Genomic DNA, 18,125 nt, shown 5'->3' on the forward strand with positions numbered 1-18,125 from the left:
TCTTTTGTTGCGTTCACAAAGTTTGGATCATTCTGGGACTCGCTAGACGCTAAGGTACATATCTTCAGAAACGATGTTACTTGCGGGCGAACAAACAGTACTGTTCTACGAAATTTCCTCAAAAATTTGAGTGGAATAAGTTCGGATGACAAAATACATCTCCGAGCTGGACTGACTTCTGTTATGTGCTTGTAACAAAGACTCCGGGCTGCAACTAACGAAGTATGTAGGCCTATAGCGTGTAACGTAATGAAGCGCAAGGCAAAGGGGAAACTGTAGGCCACGTTTCCCGCGTTAGAAGTGGAGTATACGACCTGCTTGCTGTGTCGACAACACACGAAACAGATCACAATTGTACATAATTTGTAAATGTTTGTAATTTTACTGTCGATCATGGTAGCACAAACGCGTACCACTGAAAACTATTGATACACGCATTTGACACTATTTGTCGATATAATTCATGTAAGCTACTGTACACAAGCGCCTAGGCCGAAACTAGTTTGTTCGAATAAATTTCGGTAATAAAAATATGTCTCTTCAGTGAAAATTCCATTGAAGATGGTACATTTTTACACATTCATCAAAGAGAAAATAATAGTTTTATAATATATCTTATGTTAATGACGGTTTCCTCCGCTTTATAGCAAGTCGCATCAGTAAAACCTGATTCGAAACACCTCCTGAAGAAAAATGAGAAGGCAACTAAAAGTTTTATACAGGAAGCATTACTTAGATAGTTCTCACAAGGGAAGGAGTCTTGTCGAATTAGTATTCAAAGCGGTAAAGTTAATATACACCTGCCGGCCGGAGTGGCCGTGCGGTTCTAGGCGCTACAGTCTGGAGCCGAGCGACCGCTACGGTCGCAGGTTCGAATCCTGGCTCGGGCATGGATGTGTGTGATGTCCTTAGGTTAGTTAGGTTTAATTAGTTCTAAGTTCTAGGCGACTGATGACCTCAGAAGTTAAGTCGCGTAGTGCTCAGAGCCATTTGAGCCATTTAATATACACCTCTGCATTGTCAAGTGATGGCTCTGTGTGTTTGTCATACAGAATATTTAAACTGGGTTGTTTAAGAGAACAGAGCACTGTGGATACGAAAATAATTTAACTGTCACAAAGGGAAGTACTAAATGGTACTTCTCCATAGTTTTTAGTGTGACACATTTTGACATCGTTAAATAAGAGTTGTTGAGTGTAATGCAGTTGCGTGTACATAAATGTAAACAATACTGACACAACAGTATCACTAATAAATGAACGAAAATTAATAAGATTACTTTGTGGACGAACAGTGGGGCCTGCTGACATGTTTACGGCCGGCCGCTGTGACCGAGCGGCTCTAGGCGCTTCAGTCCGGAACCGCGCGGCCACTACGGTCGCAGGTTCGAATCCTGCCCTGGGCATGGATATGTGTGATGTCCTTAGGTTAGTTAGGTATAAGTAGTTCTACGTCGAGGGGAGTGATGACCTCAGATATTAAGTCCCATAGTGCTTAGAGCCATTTGAACCATTTTTTTGACACGTTTACGCCCCGTTTCTCTTAAAGCTGGATTCACGGACACAGGCTACCTGTCTTTAAAGGTTCAATAAATTTCCTGTTAATAGTTTGCACATCACCAAGAATATAGTTATCTAAACCAGCATATGATTTATGGAAGTATAAGAATAAATAACAAAATGCCTTTAAACGACTTAGAGGCAGGACAGACATCCAGCCACAAAGTTACAATAAATAATTTGCCAAATCAAGTACCAGAGCGAAGTCTGTGACCACGAGACCAACACGAAGAAGAAGAAGAAGAAGAAGAAGAAAAGCATGTGCGATGAATTGTCAACACGATATTTTCTTCACTCTATACAATCCTTTTGATGTTAAATGGAGTTGGCTAACAGTATACAACTCCTAACTATTTTAGTTTAATAATTTATTATCAAACTATACAGTTAACGAGCCCTGGCTTCGCAAGCATCCGATCCTGACAATCTCACTTTTAGGCCTAAGAGCATTCTTCAAATAGTGTTGTCGAGCCTTTCCGGAACATTTACACATACACTGCACAAACGCTGGAGCAAACATAGTGCATCCTAAGACAGAACGATTGCTTTTTTTTTCTTTCTTTTTTTTTGCATTCAAAACTTCACAAATTTTACACGTAACAAAAAGAATGGAACAAAACACTTGTACTGCTTTTAGTAGAATAGATTCTGTAGTTTTTTTGCTGTCTGTGTACATTTCTTAAGCATTTCCACAGGAAACTTCAGCAATGCAGAATTACAAAATATTCGATTATTCCATGTTTGCACTCATTGTAAAGTCTCGAGTTTAGATTCAAAATAATACATTGCTGAGGTACAAATTTAAATCTAACGCACGTGTTTGAAATTTGTTATTGTCCCATAAAAGTACAGGAGCTTATTCTATCCGTAGCAGAAAGGATTTTTCAGTTTTCACAATTTCGGTATCATAAAATGTACTAAAATATTTTGTTGTTGCCATAGTTTAAATGCTGAGTTCCAACAACGTGACACCCAACGAATGCTGGTTATTTGAAGATTTTCTTGGTACTACTACAAAATTACGTGGAGTAATATAGGAGGTTACTTACCTCTTTTCACTGTAGGAAAATAGTGTGCAGAAATTAGCACTTGAGTTTCAGGTCGTGGGACATCGTAAGCCCGAAAACAGGACTGATTGGCTGTGGAGACAAAATTACACGTACGTTCTTGAATTATGTTTCAGTAAATGCATCTAATTTGTCTTACAAATGGAATTTAAAAGACATTCTTTGCGGGAAACAGTTTCTCCCATGACGATCACGAGGAGCAAAGCCTACCCTGCCATCTAGTGGTTCCTCATGAAATTAGTCCCGACTCTTGCTGAGAGGGAAACTCGTGTGCTCGTGCCTCACTTCATCCGACATCTTCTTATACGATAAAATGCTAAAATAGCTAGGCTTAAAAAAAATCTTATACTTTACGAAAGGCTAACAGAAAGCACCTTAACGAAATTAAATATGTTTCCTCACTAAACAGACAAGTTGTCTCCCTCACTTTAATGTTATATAGGTCACTTTTGAAATGCACTTGCTAATAAAATGTAACACAGAAAACTATTTTTCATATATTGTACGTACACTTGTTTAGACTTCATTAGAATACTCTGTTAGCAAAGTATTTAGCAAAACGTCCACAGATCTTACACTGAAAGCTGGGGAAACGAGATGCTTTAAAAACGCACGTTATTTGCTCTTTTCTTTATAAATTACACGCATTTAAGGATTCTGGAGTTGATGAACGGTATTAATAGTTTAGAGCATAGTTTACTAAAATAAATCTTCCAGGACAATGACAACTTTCGTTCGACATTCGAGTGGACGCATGCAGTACTAGGGAGAAAAGAGAAGCAGACCGATTTTCTGTGTAATTAGGCTATAGTCACACCTACTTAAAAAGAGATTACAGTGAATACCTTTGAGTAAACAGTACACGTACATAACTATTTATTGGTACCTAATTAGTGCTTGTTATGCAAAAAACTTGATAATAGCTGCTTCTCAGAAATTACGTGTACCTATACACAGTACACGTCCGTGAATGTTCTCTTACGCTCGGATCTTGGGTAAACACTAACGAGGTCAACGATTTCCGGGAACACCTGTGTTTAAACTTTGTTTATGTTTTATGTGCTGTCATTACGAATCCACGTGCTATTAAAGCTTTTCGGCACATTTGTCTTCCTAACAAACAAACAGGGAGATAACAAAATTTAAATTCATGAATTGGTCAGATGCGGCACAATCAAACTTGACTCATCCAGTATGCCACAGTGAAACGAATACCTGATTAAACAACAGTGAGAGACATGAAGTAAGAATCAATTTCGAAATAAATAAACACTTTCAAACAGATTTGATGTTGTCTCGATGGAGGACAATCAGTGTGAAAATTAGCGACTGCTGGATATACCAGTGACGAGAAATGTCCAAGTTTTATTTTCTCATACATAACAACAAATATGCGCAACAGCAAGAAGATACAGGTCGAGACAGAAGAAGTCAAATCTTGCCGAAGTTAGTTCCGGAGGGCGACATATTAAGCGCAGCGAAACAGAAACAAAACATTTTACTGGAGTTGGACAGAAACTAGGAGGGCAACTGGTAAACTACCAACGACAGAATTTCTTAACCATGCCCGAAACGGAAACAAAAGGAACACACTTGATTACGTGAATTCCTGTAACACGTGGACTTCATAACGGCGTAATAACACTTGCCAGTCAATTAATTAATGAGCTAAAATCGTTAACGTAAGGACAACGAAATTGTATTACACTTGGTCAAGTCCAAAACGGAATAAATATTGATAAGTAAAAAAGGAAACTGAATGATAATTGACGAAGTTGTAGAAGAATTTCAAAATCTACAGCTGTAAAAATAAGTGAGCATTAGAATAACTGGTATTTAATTACCACAGATGCAGTCAATTTAATGAAAATTTACTGGTCTCGTAGTAAGTACTCGATTTTCTTTGTTTTGCTCCTTTCAGTATTGGGCTATGACAACTGGTAGCTAGAAATTACAATTTCGTAGTTATAACGGTCGATGTTGCTTTGGACGTTTACAATTCTAACATTTATCTACAGGTGGCAGTAAACAGTCGTATCTCTTTTTCCTTGTATTATGGAAACTACCACAAAAAGTTTAATAACTAAGAAAAGCATACAGAAATTTCATTAAGCAGACTGTGCACAAATGAAAAGACTATAGAGGAAACCTCTCTTCAAATTAAAATGGATTGCGATTTGCAGCACTGGTTACTGCCTTTTGTCATTGTTCTAATATAATCTCTGGCTCGAGACAAGAAGCGTGATGTCTACCTTCTTGGTCTCTGTCTTTACGCAGATAAAGATCTTTGATCTTCTGTTGCTGTACGTGGTCCTTCAAACAACATGAAGAGAGTAGAAAGATTCGTGACCATCTCAACGTTTTGACAATATCAGATATGTTGATGACATTGTCGTGTCTTTAGATCTTCAATAAGTACTAAACAGTCTATTTGAAAGTAGCAAATCTCATGGTTTACCCATCAGTAAATAAAAAATCAAAATTAATAGTTTTTTAGAGAAAAGAATAGCATTCAGAAAACACTTTGGCTAGACTTTTCTATAAATGAGATAGCTGATAAAATGGGACACCTGGGGACCTCTTTTAATTCAGAATGGGACAGTCAGATTGAAATTAAATTTCACGTTGAATGGGCAGTGTTTAAAATTCAGTTCTGTACTTATAAAACAAAATGAGCACTCAGAGGAATCTATGACTGACGGCCTTCTGTAAGAAACATACGGTTAGACACTGAACGGGGCAAGGAGATCACGAAACACTTGAAGGCCTCTGATATGTGGGTTTACACTTACATATTCAGAATCTCCTTAAATGGCCACGATGATAAGTGCGAAACACTGAGGAAAATTGAAAAACTGTTAGAAATTGAAAATAATACCAAGAAAGGAAAACTAATTCTGTCATGCGATGCGGCATCCTACGAGGTAAAGGTTCCTACAGCTGACACTTCAACGTAATATAACCTCTAGACCAAGAATTTAAGAAGCGGGTTTGAGGCAGATCTTTATTCGAACGTCGATGGACAAACAGAAAACTGGCAAATGAACCGCTAATATCCGGTAACGGATCGGTTCTTGAAAATGAACTGTTCGAGTAAGCAGCTGGATTGGAAGTATATCTCACTAGCGTACCCTGCGAGGTGATTTACAGTTTTGTGTCTGAGTGGTGAAAACAGGATTAGCCATACTTGGTCCACATAGTTTGATAACAGATATGTTAATTATAGAGATAAATTTAGCGGTCCCGCAAGTCTCACACACAACGATCAGTCTTTCAGCATACGTAGTACATGTAATTTCGCTTTGTTGTTACCAACTTGTGACTTAGTGGTGTACTCTGTTGTTGCAGGCATTCGCCAGCGCAGAGACGCAGAAGCAGCTGGAGTTGCACCGCTTCCAGCACCACCACTTCCTGCAGCAGCAGCACAACAAGATTCAGGAGCTGCAGGTCTGTGTTTTCTTATTATTATTACTTTTCGTTCCCCACCACTAAAGGTGGAACGGGCTGCTCGAGTAAGGACCCATTGTACAGGCAGGGACCTTTCAGCCAAATACTAGGCGAGCTGGTTACAGGAGCACAGGGAATCCACATTACGAACATTTTGGAGGGGAATTCCAATTCTGGCATTTCGTTTGTAGCCAAGGGAACGTTGGTCAGAACCTGTGGTCGCTTTAATTCTGGGGCAAAAAATATGAAGCCTAGTGTACGTGGACGTGTATTTCTTCATGCGCATACTGAGTGAAGTCAATGACTTGCTCTACCTATGTTACAGGTCTGTGCCACACTTTTTTCAGTATAAATGACAAGCATCCAGAAATCACATGAATGGTAAAGAAAGCATTCTATAACGAATACCTGAAACCGATTGACGAATGAATTTTTTCTAGGCATCCCTGATGAGACAATTTCATATTTAAAAATACAAAAAAAGAGTAAATTATGCTGCAGACTTTCAGATAACTAGACCATCGTGTGACAAATGACTATGTTCGACAGTGACGATACGGTATAAGAAATATAATTTTGAAAGTACACAGAGACTACAACAACTGAATGATGACTTCATCTAGTGCAACAAATACGAAATTATCTCTCTCCCTCTCCCTCCGCCCCCCCCCCCCCACTCACTCTCTCTCTCTCTCTCTCTCTCTCTCTCTCTCACTCGCTCTCGTTTGCGGATGAGAAGCTTCGTCATTTCCGCACAAATCGGTTCAATAAAAACCAATTTTTTCTCACTTCTTAGGGCTAATTATACTCATGTTTTTACTGCTAAAACTTTAACACAATACGCGTTTAAGAAGATAATTACTCTGCACTTTCTGCAAATTATCTGAAATGTCATACTGGTCAGACAGTAGCGAAGAAATATAACGTGTGTCAAGCGACTGTTATCAATATACGAAATGAAGTAGGCTACCTTCCTTCCCTTTTGTGTTCAGCGTCACAACCTTTTGTAGAAGTACTTTCAGAAGAAAGGCTGACGAATATAAACATTTAAATAAAACCTAATTTCAACCCTGTTTTGATGCCATCACATTTCCATTCTGTGAAAAATGTGTTCTCGGTGATTTAGTTCTAACTGAGTGTTATAAAATTAAAAGTGGTAACGCAGCCGCGAAACAAGACTTCCTGGATAAATAATGTTAAGCAGTACTTGCTAAAGGAGAATACATTCCAATTAGTCTTAAGACAAGTTCTGGCCAAACAAAATTTCAACCAGCTTGAACCTTTATCCATTCCATCGGACGATGCTGACTGTGAGCAGCAAAAGCACTGGAAGCAAATGAAATGGAATCCCTTGAGGACTTTCCACATTACAGATGACTGTGCTGCGTCCGCAGCTGAAGCCTTCATTTTATACGAAAAAGCAGCTACTAAATGCATGTATTTTGTATAAAAAATAAATACATTTAGCAGTTGCTTGGTGTAATTTTTTCTCATATATAAATGAAATAATTATGTAAACGCAGTCAATAACAAACGTAAAAACAAATTCACCAGGATATCAAACCGAAAGATGCCAACTGCTTAGAAAATCGATTATTTTAGCTTTACTTGACTATCGGTAATGGTCTCCCAAAACGAAAACCGCATTTCTTTACAGAAATAAAACTTGCTTGTTATTCCATAATACATTTAAAAGTTATGATAGTCTCCTGGTAGTTAATATACGCTTGAGAACTAAATGATGTACGTATTAAGATCCAAAGTTGTATTAACATCATTAAAATTGTTGATGAAATAAACATTTCAGTCACAGACAGTGGTTCTTTTTTCTCACTGATAGTTTTCACAATAAAAAGTAAATTTAAATAAAAAGTAATGAGTGAAGGGACAAAAGGCAGATGTGTCGGATGTCGTATTTATATTCACTTAATAGTAACTGTGTTAACTGCCAACATTCAACGAAGACTAACGTAAAATTGCTTTATCCAGAGCGGATGAACAGATATTCACGGTTGTTTCTGGGCCACCTAATGCAGAAGACACATATTGATGATTCCACCCAACGAGGAGATGCAGTGATTAAGACTGGAAAAGTGTTTGAAGGAAGTAGATTTAAAATAATCCGACCTCCTTGTCCGTGATTGTTCGTAGTGGCGGTTTATTTGTACTTTTAGCTACTTGTAAATATGCAGCAGCTGCGTGGAGAGGTATGCTTGCATTGGGTTGTGATTACGCCGGAAAGAAGAGTATATAAGTTTTGCATTAGGCAAGAATGCCGTACCAGACAAATCTACACAATTCCCGTTATGTAGAAAAGTAAAATAAACAATGTAAGCTACTCAAAATGGATGTCATATCAGCGATCTACTAGTGGAATAAAATCATAAATAAATCTTAAGCGTAGACCATATTAAGGAAGTTATTCGCCAGACGGTTTCGATTTATTGTTAAAACAGCACCAGTGCCACTTTTGTAAACAACTTATAAGAAAAACAAATCAAACACAACATAGTAATGAGTGTAGCTACAGTAGAATTTGTATAACGTCAACTTGTCGGAAGTTTCACGAAACTAAACTGATGAGAGAACGGAAAACACCGTAAGTAACGTGTACGAAACATCTCATTCGTAAGCAAAACTATTTTAACTCTAGGAATACAAATCTAAAAACGTAAAATGTATGCAAAATGTTTACTACCAGTTCTTAAACAATACAGCGAAACTCGTCTGGGGAATAATTTGCTTAATGTGCAACGCGGTGAGGACAGAGGAAAAACATGCTTGATGAGTAATAGCTACTGCCGAAGAGGGCCTTCCAAACAAATTTATCATAAAAAACACTAGTGAGTTTCATCCTAGAATACTGCTCGAGTGTGTGAACCCTTACTAAGTAGCACTAGTTGGGGACATTGAACATATAAAAAGAGGACACCAAGAATAATCGCAGTAAAAGTCGGAGTGGATATAAAATAAGCCCAATAACATCGTAGGAAATATGGCATTGCATTGATTATAAAACTGCACATTTTGATACACTAAAAATATTGACAGGCTTTACCATTAAATGGAGTTATATTTTGACATGTTCGAAATTTTAAGATGCATGCTTCACCAATGAAAAACGTAATTAGACTTAATAACATTCTAAAATATTTGTAGTGGACATATTATATCATGCGTTTTCAGTTTCAGTGTCAGATACACTAGAGAATGGCTTCAATAACAAAGCAGATACCGGTCGTGTACTAAAATGATGAACTTCCGGGCAGCTAGAGCACTCTCCAAAGAAGGAGAAGCTCATAAAAAATTAGGCCATTTACAACGCGTAAAGAGGCAGTTAAGCGGTTATTCTTCCCGCGTTCCAAAGACGGAAGACTCCCCTAGTCCTCTACACGTAGGAAGTACCCTCTGCCATGCACTTAGTATTGATTTTCAGAGTACGGATGTACATATACAATAAAGGTTCTCGTAAATGATCAAATACTTAGTCAAACTTTCTTATTATGTCAAATTATTTCGCATTGCACTGTTTTGATTGACGTGTTTGACTGAAATTTTGTCTGATGGCTGATTTCACAAGATGGTGAACGTGTTAATGTTTCGCTAAGAATGTTTATCAAGAAAGAGTCTTTATTGTAATGTAACTCATTGTATCGCGAGTTTCCGCGCGGGAGTGCAATAAAGTAAAATAAAATCAAAGCTCTCCGGTTCTTACATTGGACGAGGTAGGTTACGTGTTCCCACATTGTGGTATTTTAATTAACTTTCACTGGAGGAGTAAGAAGAAGACAACATACTTTCGCATAACTGTGTCTCCTTTTTCAGTTCGAGTGCGTAGTAATTCTAAGAAGTTATTAAAAGCTTCACTGTCCATTCGGAGAAAGTTAACGAAATCATCAGCTTTTGAGAGTAGTATTTCTTTTAGCAGATTTTCATGGGTAAATTTATATTTCAATTTTAGCTACGCCCTGAACCAGCTTCTTTTTTTCTTCTTTATGGACACTGCTAAGGTAAACGCATGACACGCTTAGTCTCCATTGGCACCTATTCATACCAGTATCAAAATACTTCGGAACACGAACACTCAACGTGACAGCTGATTCAAAACTGAGGTTATCCTATACTTGACAAACTTGGTTGGTACATCTGCGGTCTTCTTTGAGAAACCATTGGATAGGAAACAGCGAATTTGACAAACAAGTATGATCGTTACCAGGGGTGCTGTTGCTACTAACGTAGAACCGAATAAAAAGCGTCGAGTCATTCGCTGGAGCTATCTAAGGAAGCCGCGCAGAAGAGGCTGGGACGGGATTAGAGCATCCTAGTAGCCCCAACGCCGCATCGCTCACTTGCCAGATGAAGCGTGGTACGCAGGTCTAATTATCACCGAACAACTCCAGAGAAGAACGGTGCTGTGACGATCCGTGACTGGGATGGCCACAGTATGTGACGAAGCGAGCGTGCTCTTCGGATATCGGCCAACAAAGGCAGTTCTTTTCGCATTCCTTTCTGCGGACGGGACAACTGGCGGATTAGAGCCCGAAGGTAACGGTCGGCGGAGGGGCTGTCGAGCACAAAGGCGGAGGGAGCGCCGAGGCAGCGAGCATCAGTGTCCCGCCAGCATCCGAGCAGGTAGCGTCTCGAACAACACAGCACCACACCACACCGCACGCTGCGTCTCTCCGGTGAGACGGCCGGCCCGCCAGCTGATGCAGCGTCCCGTCACCACTGCCCTTTGCATTGGCTTTAGAGGCATAACTGCGACATCTCCGGAGGCTTGGGAGAGGTTTACAATAGCGAAGGAACGGACGCAGTTCCACAGTGGCTGGGACTCGGCCGTCGTGTACTTCTGTAAAACTGACGACATTTAGGACGACAAAGGAAGTGGCGCCGGTTTAGAGCGAGGATGTTCCGATCCACAGTGGCGCCAGTGCAAATGAATTTCCAGGCAGTGTCAGCTTCCAAGGAAGCTGAATGAATAATCACCCCCAGCGGGAGTCGTTAGTGCGGAATAACTACAGCGTAACAGTGCTGCGCAACATCTCCGACGAACGTAGCGTGTGAAGGAAGTCTACACTGACGCTCAGGTACCAACGTGCTTAGAAAAAAGTTCTGCTCGCCTTGCTCAACCACCCAACAACGGTCCTGCGACTGTGATATAAATTGAGGATAATTCTGCAATAAACATGCACTGGTTGCAAATTTTTCTTATATTTTCGCTGGATCGTTTTCAAGCACCAACACCTTCACCATCGTATGTGAAATTTGCTGTAGATTTCGCGAGCAGACCGTCACAAAAGCTGTAGCACTGACGGAAAAAGTTAAGCTCGAATAATGTAGAATGGAATTGTTGTTTCTGACTAAGTGTCGTAGAATCAACAAGAGCGTGTGAAATTATTTGATAACTTAGAAACTTTTTGTCAGTTATAGCGAATGATGACGCAGCAGAAAAATCACCAACATGAATAAACATCGTCAGGAAAGCACGTAATATTTCTACAGGATAGTGCGAACTTCAACATTTAGTGTTCCGAGGTATTGTGTAGCATTATTCATTCACTTAACGATATTCATCACGCTCAATAATGCGTTCCTCGTGTCTGTTTTAATAGTGACGTCATCAGTAATTGAGGCACATAATACAGTGCTACCAAAATCACCATTTTGCCATATAAGAGACTGATGCGAAAAATTGTCCCTGTCATTCGATGAGGCAAAACAGTATCCCACACCGCAGTAAACTAATTATCTGTCGTTTCCTCAAACGTACCAGTGAAGCTCGCTCAATACTCAAAATGCGAATTTCCCGCATAATCAGTTTTCATTACCTATGTTACCAGTACAGACAGTTTTGTTGCTAATGAAACGAAACACACTGCAGTTCTTTAATGCATCGTCTCCTGTATTTGCGCTATACTCCAGTCACAGCAACACGCGTGTGCGCACACTGTTGTCGTATCATTAGCAAACTCATTTCCACGATGTTTAGACGAGCCCCATTATAGTTTGTTTGTTCTGCTGTTTGTTTTATTATGGCATAACACACGGCAAGCAAGTATGCAATCAGCTACATGTGACGAAACATGTACTCTGTAGGCCCTGCTGCATAGCTCGATTGCAGCACAACCTCCGATCACAACTATTCGTTCTCTTACTTTCATTTTTCTTATTCTGCCCTGCAGTCTTCGGAATCCCGCTTGCTTTTCCCTCCCTTCTTCCGATCGGTAATTCTTTATGAGGTTCATATCCTGTACTGTATGCACCTGCGAGTATTACGCCCAGGATTTACCACTATCCACTCTGTCTATTGCCTTATCTCATAAAAATTATGTCCGTTTCTATGTGCAATATATGGCTGTAGTTTATAATACAGCTTTCTACAACTCTAACGTACTCCCGTTGTCTTCTACATTTCAATTGTAGACAATGAATACACTTGCATTTAAAGTCGTACGCATACTATTTTCGTACAGAAGCGACAGTGGCAAAACCCGACGAATTTCAACTCCGAAGTAGAGCCTTCGAAACAAAACGCTTGGCACTAATTACTATTGACGTGTCCCCTGTTCTATGACAGTCGAGGCAAGGTTTCATTTACTGTAACTTCCCGTAAAGTGGTAGAATTTTGCAGTACCAGTATGATATTTTTGTTTCATTGATCTTGCAACAGTCTTTGTGTGCATCATTAGAACTTACCACCTTCCTCAAACTTCGTCTTTTAATTCGGCGCTGGCACTTTGCTCTAGCTGTATTAGTAACAATCTAGCAGCAAACAATGTATACATTTGTATTTCAAGTAGTACGCGTACAATTTTCGTATGTGAGTGATGACCGTGTAGCACAGCTTTGTACAGTAACTGTCTTTGCGAGAAATACTTACTAACAGGACGTTGTTAAGTGCGTTCTTCCTTCCATTGTGTTCCCATGACGTCCGAAATGTCAGCTGTGATGCTCCCCATACTTTTCCCTTTTTTTGTCTTGTGTAAGTATCCCCCTAGAGATACGTGAGGTAAAACGGTTTTGTTTTGCTCATCAGACACGACATGGAACATTCAACACTTGTTCACCCCTACCGTATTCAAATGTTCAAATATGTGTGAATTCCTAAGTGACCAAGCTGCTTAGGTCATCGGTCCCTAGACTTACACACTACTTAAACTAACTTATGCTAAGAACAACACACATCCATGCCCGAGGGAGGACTCGAACCTCTGGCGGGAGGGACCGCGCAGTCCATGACATGATGCTTCAAAGCGCGCGGCCACTCCGTGTGACTATCTTATTCTACATCTACATACATACTCCGCTAGCCACCAAGCGGTGTGTGGCGGAGGGCACAATTCGCGCCAAAGTCATATCCCCCCCCCCTCCCTCTGTTCCACTCGCGGATCGCACGAGGGAAAAACGACTGTCAGAACGCCTCAGTACGAGCTCTATTTACCTTCTCTTTGAATGATGATCATTACGCGATTTGAAAGTTGGTGGTAATAATATATGCTCTACATCCTCGGTGAAGACTGGATTTCGGAATTTAGAGAGCAGCCCCTTCTGTTTAGCGCGTCGACTATCTGTGTGTCCCACCTCAAACTTTCTATGAGATTTGCAACGCTCTCGCGATGTCTAAATGTACCAGTCACGAATCTTGCCGCTCTTCTTTGGACCTTCTCAATTTCTTGAATCAGACCCAACTGGTAAGGGTCCCATACAGACGAACAATACTCTAAGACTGGACGAACTAACGTATTGTAAGTTATTTCCTTTGTTGAAGGACTGCATCGCTCAGGATTCTATCAATAAACCGCAATCTAGAGTTCGCCTTACCCGATACTTGTGTTATCTGATCATTCCATTTGAGATCATTTCGAATAGTCACACCCAGATACGTACTTGACTGATGTTACCGCTTCCAAAGACTGATCATTTATTTTGTACTCGTACATTAATGGGGATTTACGCAGTAGGTTACACTTACTAATACTGAAAGATAACTGCCAGTCATTACACCACGCATTTATTTTCTGCAAATCCTCATTGATTTGTTCACAACTTTCTCCATTCATATCTGATGTGACCCTGGTGAGTCGTCAGCTGGAGAAGTTGAGTTACACTTATGAAGACTGTATACAACCATTATTTATTTACCACCGTTTCATGGGCTGTTGTCCGAATTTTGAAAAGCAACAATAGAAGTTGTCAGTACGATTTTGGTACATATACTGTGCTCGAACATTACGAATTACCTCGAAGAAAAAGATTTATTGTCAAATCGTTCTTGTGCAAACAACTAGCTCTTTATTCTCATTAAGTAATGAATGATGTCGACTGGGAAACTGAGTGAAATTGATTTAATATTTCTACGTTTCCAGAAGGCTTTTTACACCGTTTCTCACAAGCGCGATTTCTAATCAGATTGTGAGCCTACGGAGTATCGTCTCAGCTGTGCGACTTTGATTCGTGATTCTCCGTGAGAGAGACTACAGTTCGTAGTAGTTAATGGGAAGTCATCGAGTAAAAGAGCAGAAGTGGTATCCGGCGTTCTCCAATCAAGTGTTACAGGGTCTCTGCTGTTCGTAATCTATATAAACGATTTAGGAGACAATCTGAGCAGTCCTCTTAGATTGTTTGCAGATGATGCTGTCATTTGCCGTCTAGTAAAGTCATCAAATCATTAAAACAATTGCAAAATTATTTAGACAAGATATCTGCATGGGGCGAAAAATGGCAATTAACTCTAAATAATGAAAAGTGAGAGGTCATTCACATGACTGCTAAAAAGGCTCCATCAGATTTCGTTTATACGATAAATTACACAAATCTAAAGGGTGTGATTTCAACGAAACAGATAGGGATTACAATTACGAACAACTTACATTAAAACTATCACATAGATAGTGTTGTGGGGGAAAGCTAAGCAAAGAGTGCAACTTATTGGCAGAGCACTTTGAAGATTCAACAGATCTACTGAACAGACTGTCTACACTGCGCTTGTCCGTCCGCTTCTGGAGTACATAGGACTGACGGAGGACATCGAAAAAGTTCAAAGAAGGGCAGCTCGTTTGGTATTATTACGAAACAGGGAAAATAATGTCACGGATATGATACGCGAGTCGGGGTGGCAACCGTTAAAATTAAGACGTTTTTCGCTGTGGCAGGATCTTTTCACGAAATTTCATTCACCAGTTTTCTTCACTTTACATTAGAAGAAATGATCATTGTATAAGAAAGAGTCACCTAAAATAAGAGAAATCAGAGCTCGCACGGAAATATTTAAGAGTTCGTTTTCCCCGCGCGCTTTTGGAGAGTGGAACGGTAGAGAAATTGCTTGAAGGTGGTTGAATGAACCCTCTGCCAAGCAGTTAATTGTGAGTTGCAGAGAGTCGTGTGGATGTAGTGCGTTCGTAAACATTATTTAGCACTTTGTAAGAGAGTCAAGATTTTAATCTCTGTCGTACAGGCATAACCTTAAGCAAATGACAGTGTCGTCTCAATGATGATATCTCCTGCACTTGTAGGTATACTCTGCGGACCGCTTGGCAATATGTGAAAGAAGCTAATACGTTTTGTGCTATTTAGCCTTCCTCCCATTCGAATCATAACGGAATGTAGGAAGACTGATGGCTCATGACTGCACTATCTCACAACACAACCAACTGACTAAGTTCTTGAGCCTTCGTAAATAGACGTTCGACACAAGTGTTTAACAGTACACATAATTCAGAGTTTCTGTTACATTTATAGCATTATCGCATGAAACTAAAAAGTCGCAATCCGTAGACGTTTTATAGCATTAGTTTGTCGAATCCCCCATTATCTATCGAAACGATGTAGTGGTTGGTACTGAAATGGTGTTCGACATCGGCGACATTCAAAATCTAGTTTACTTTAGGTTTTCGTAATGTCTCTGACTCAACCGAGGCGAAAGTCAGAATGGTTTTAACAGAAACGCGGTCGATTTCTTCATCTATTTTTAACAATTCCAGCCTTCTGTTCCGTCTCTAACTCAGTTTTGACGGGATGCTAAATGTCAGCTTCCCCTTTTTCGAACAGTATCACAGAAGGATTAATGCGATATAAAATGTAGATTTTAATATTATTGTTACTGTAATTATTATGTACAGTGTGACTTTTCGATTCCGAGCGTGCATCTACGTCTATCCTCTGTAGACCGCTGTGAAGTGCGTGGTGGAATGTACTTAGTATTGCACCACGTATTAAAGTTTCATCCCGTTCTATTGGCGTATGGAACGCTGGAAGAATGACCTGCTGAAATACCGCACAACAATTAGTCTAATGCTGTCTCCTCGGTCCCTACGGAAGTGATAGTTCGGGAATTGACGCTGCTGTGGACTGGTGCTCCTTCACCCACACCACGAAGAGCTACACTGAAATAACGTGAAGTCGACTGTGATTTAACAAGTGCATGGTAGGCGCCAGACCTACAGCCGACATAATAGTTATACAGTGTCAATCAAATACTTCAGTAGCAGGCCGAAGTGGCCGAGCGGTTCTAGGCGCTACTGTCTGGAACCGCGCGACCGCTACGGTCGCAGGTTCGAATCCTGCCTCGGGCATGGATGTGTGTGATGTCCTTAGGTTAGTTAGGTTTAAGTAGTTCTAAGTTCTAGGGGACTGATGACCTCAGAAGTTAAATTCCATAGTGCTCACTTGAACCAAATAATTCAGTAAACAAATTATAATGGTATTATTAATATTAATAACTGCTACAACATGCAAAATTTCCCCCTCAGTGTTATGATGGTTGCGTATTACTATGTATAACTAATAGAAAATAGCGCTTGCCCCTTTCAGTAATTCGTGTCAATAGTATAGGACATTAAGATATACCGTATCAGGTGCAGAGAGTGGTTGGGAAGGTCCTCTAACGTCTGATATGGCGGAAATTTAGCCAAAAGCTTCAGCCATTCTTTGTGCATAATATGAAATGTGCCTGTGGAGTCACGTAACTAGGAATCACTGTCCCTGTAACTTCTGACCGCTACCACCCGTTCCGCCTTCATTCAACGTCTGAGAAGCGGAAACGGTCGCCAGTTAACTGCAATCAATACGGCCGTCTTCTGGCAGCGACAGAACAGCCTGCGTTTTGTCCGAGCACAGCTCCGCACACCGAAAATAAATATGAGTGCGCCGTGTCAAATAAAGGTATACTCCGTAAAAATTACAGCTTCCGGCGCCCGCGCGGCTGCTGGCTCGAATTAACAGGAACTAGTTGCTACAAATAAAATTATGCCTTCTGTTGTTTGTTTGTCTGTTATGATAGGCGCGGGATTCACAAGCGCCGACTGCCGTGCCGACGCTTTGACCAGCTTTCTGTCTCTCTGTTGGCCTTTCTGACATCAATCCTCAGTCTTCCAATTCGCCTGCATGTCACAGCACCTCGCTGCACATAACTGCTGGCAAACTCAGCAAGTTAAATTAGAAACTTCGCGAGCTGTATGTTGGCGTCCCTTACGCATGTATTTCCCCCTCTCAATACAACAGTTCCATTTCTGTTGTCGTTACAGAGAGAAAACTTCGGGTAAGTAAAGTGCAAGGAGATGTTGGTCCAGAATTCATTTACGTGTGATGGCAGCCACTGAATCCGACATCATATAAGATGAACTTTCTTTCTGTCGAAACACCCTTTTCATAATTCCCAGAAGTAAGAAACGAATGCCCTGCATTAAGTGTCACTTCACTATAAAATCGATTACGACATTTTATTGCCATTAGTATTTAATTTCATGTTGTTACAAATTCTCCATTAATATAGGCTCAAAATATTTTCATCAGCTCTTTCGTATTCTTTCTCTTTATATTCCATGAAAAATTGATATGCTTATATGTAGTCCAAGTGCAGTTCTTCCTATTTAAGGGGAGCCAGAGGTGCCTATGCTGCCCATGTTAAAATCACTAAGTTTGAGGAACATTTATGAAAAAACTACCAAATAGAAAAATTTGAATTTTTTTTACATATAGAGTGGTTTAGTATTGCAGTTATGACAGAGGGATTTTGGAGTATCTTTTCTAGTTTCCTTCCAATTATTTTTTTTAT

General features: G+C 40.1%; 1 protein-coding gene across 1 annotated transcript in view; it reads left to right on the forward strand.

The window, feature by feature from the left end:
- Positions 1-18,125, forward strand: part of LOC124709026 (transcription factor SOX-5-like) — a 93,451-nt gene that overhangs the window by 47,219 nt on the left and 28,107 nt on the right. The window contains exon 4 of the mRNA XM_047240673.1: positions 5,975-6,073. Within this exon, the coding sequence (XP_047096629.1) occupies positions 5,975-6,073 (99 nt within the window). The remainder of the gene's footprint in view (positions 1-5,974; positions 6,074-18,125) is intronic.

This window comes from Schistocerca piceifrons, chromosome 7 (assembly GCF_021461385.2).
Source record: "Schistocerca piceifrons isolate TAMUIC-IGC-003096 chromosome 7, iqSchPice1.1, whole genome shotgun sequence".
Lineage (NCBI taxonomy): Eukaryota > Metazoa > Arthropoda > Insecta > Orthoptera > Acrididae > Schistocerca > Schistocerca piceifrons.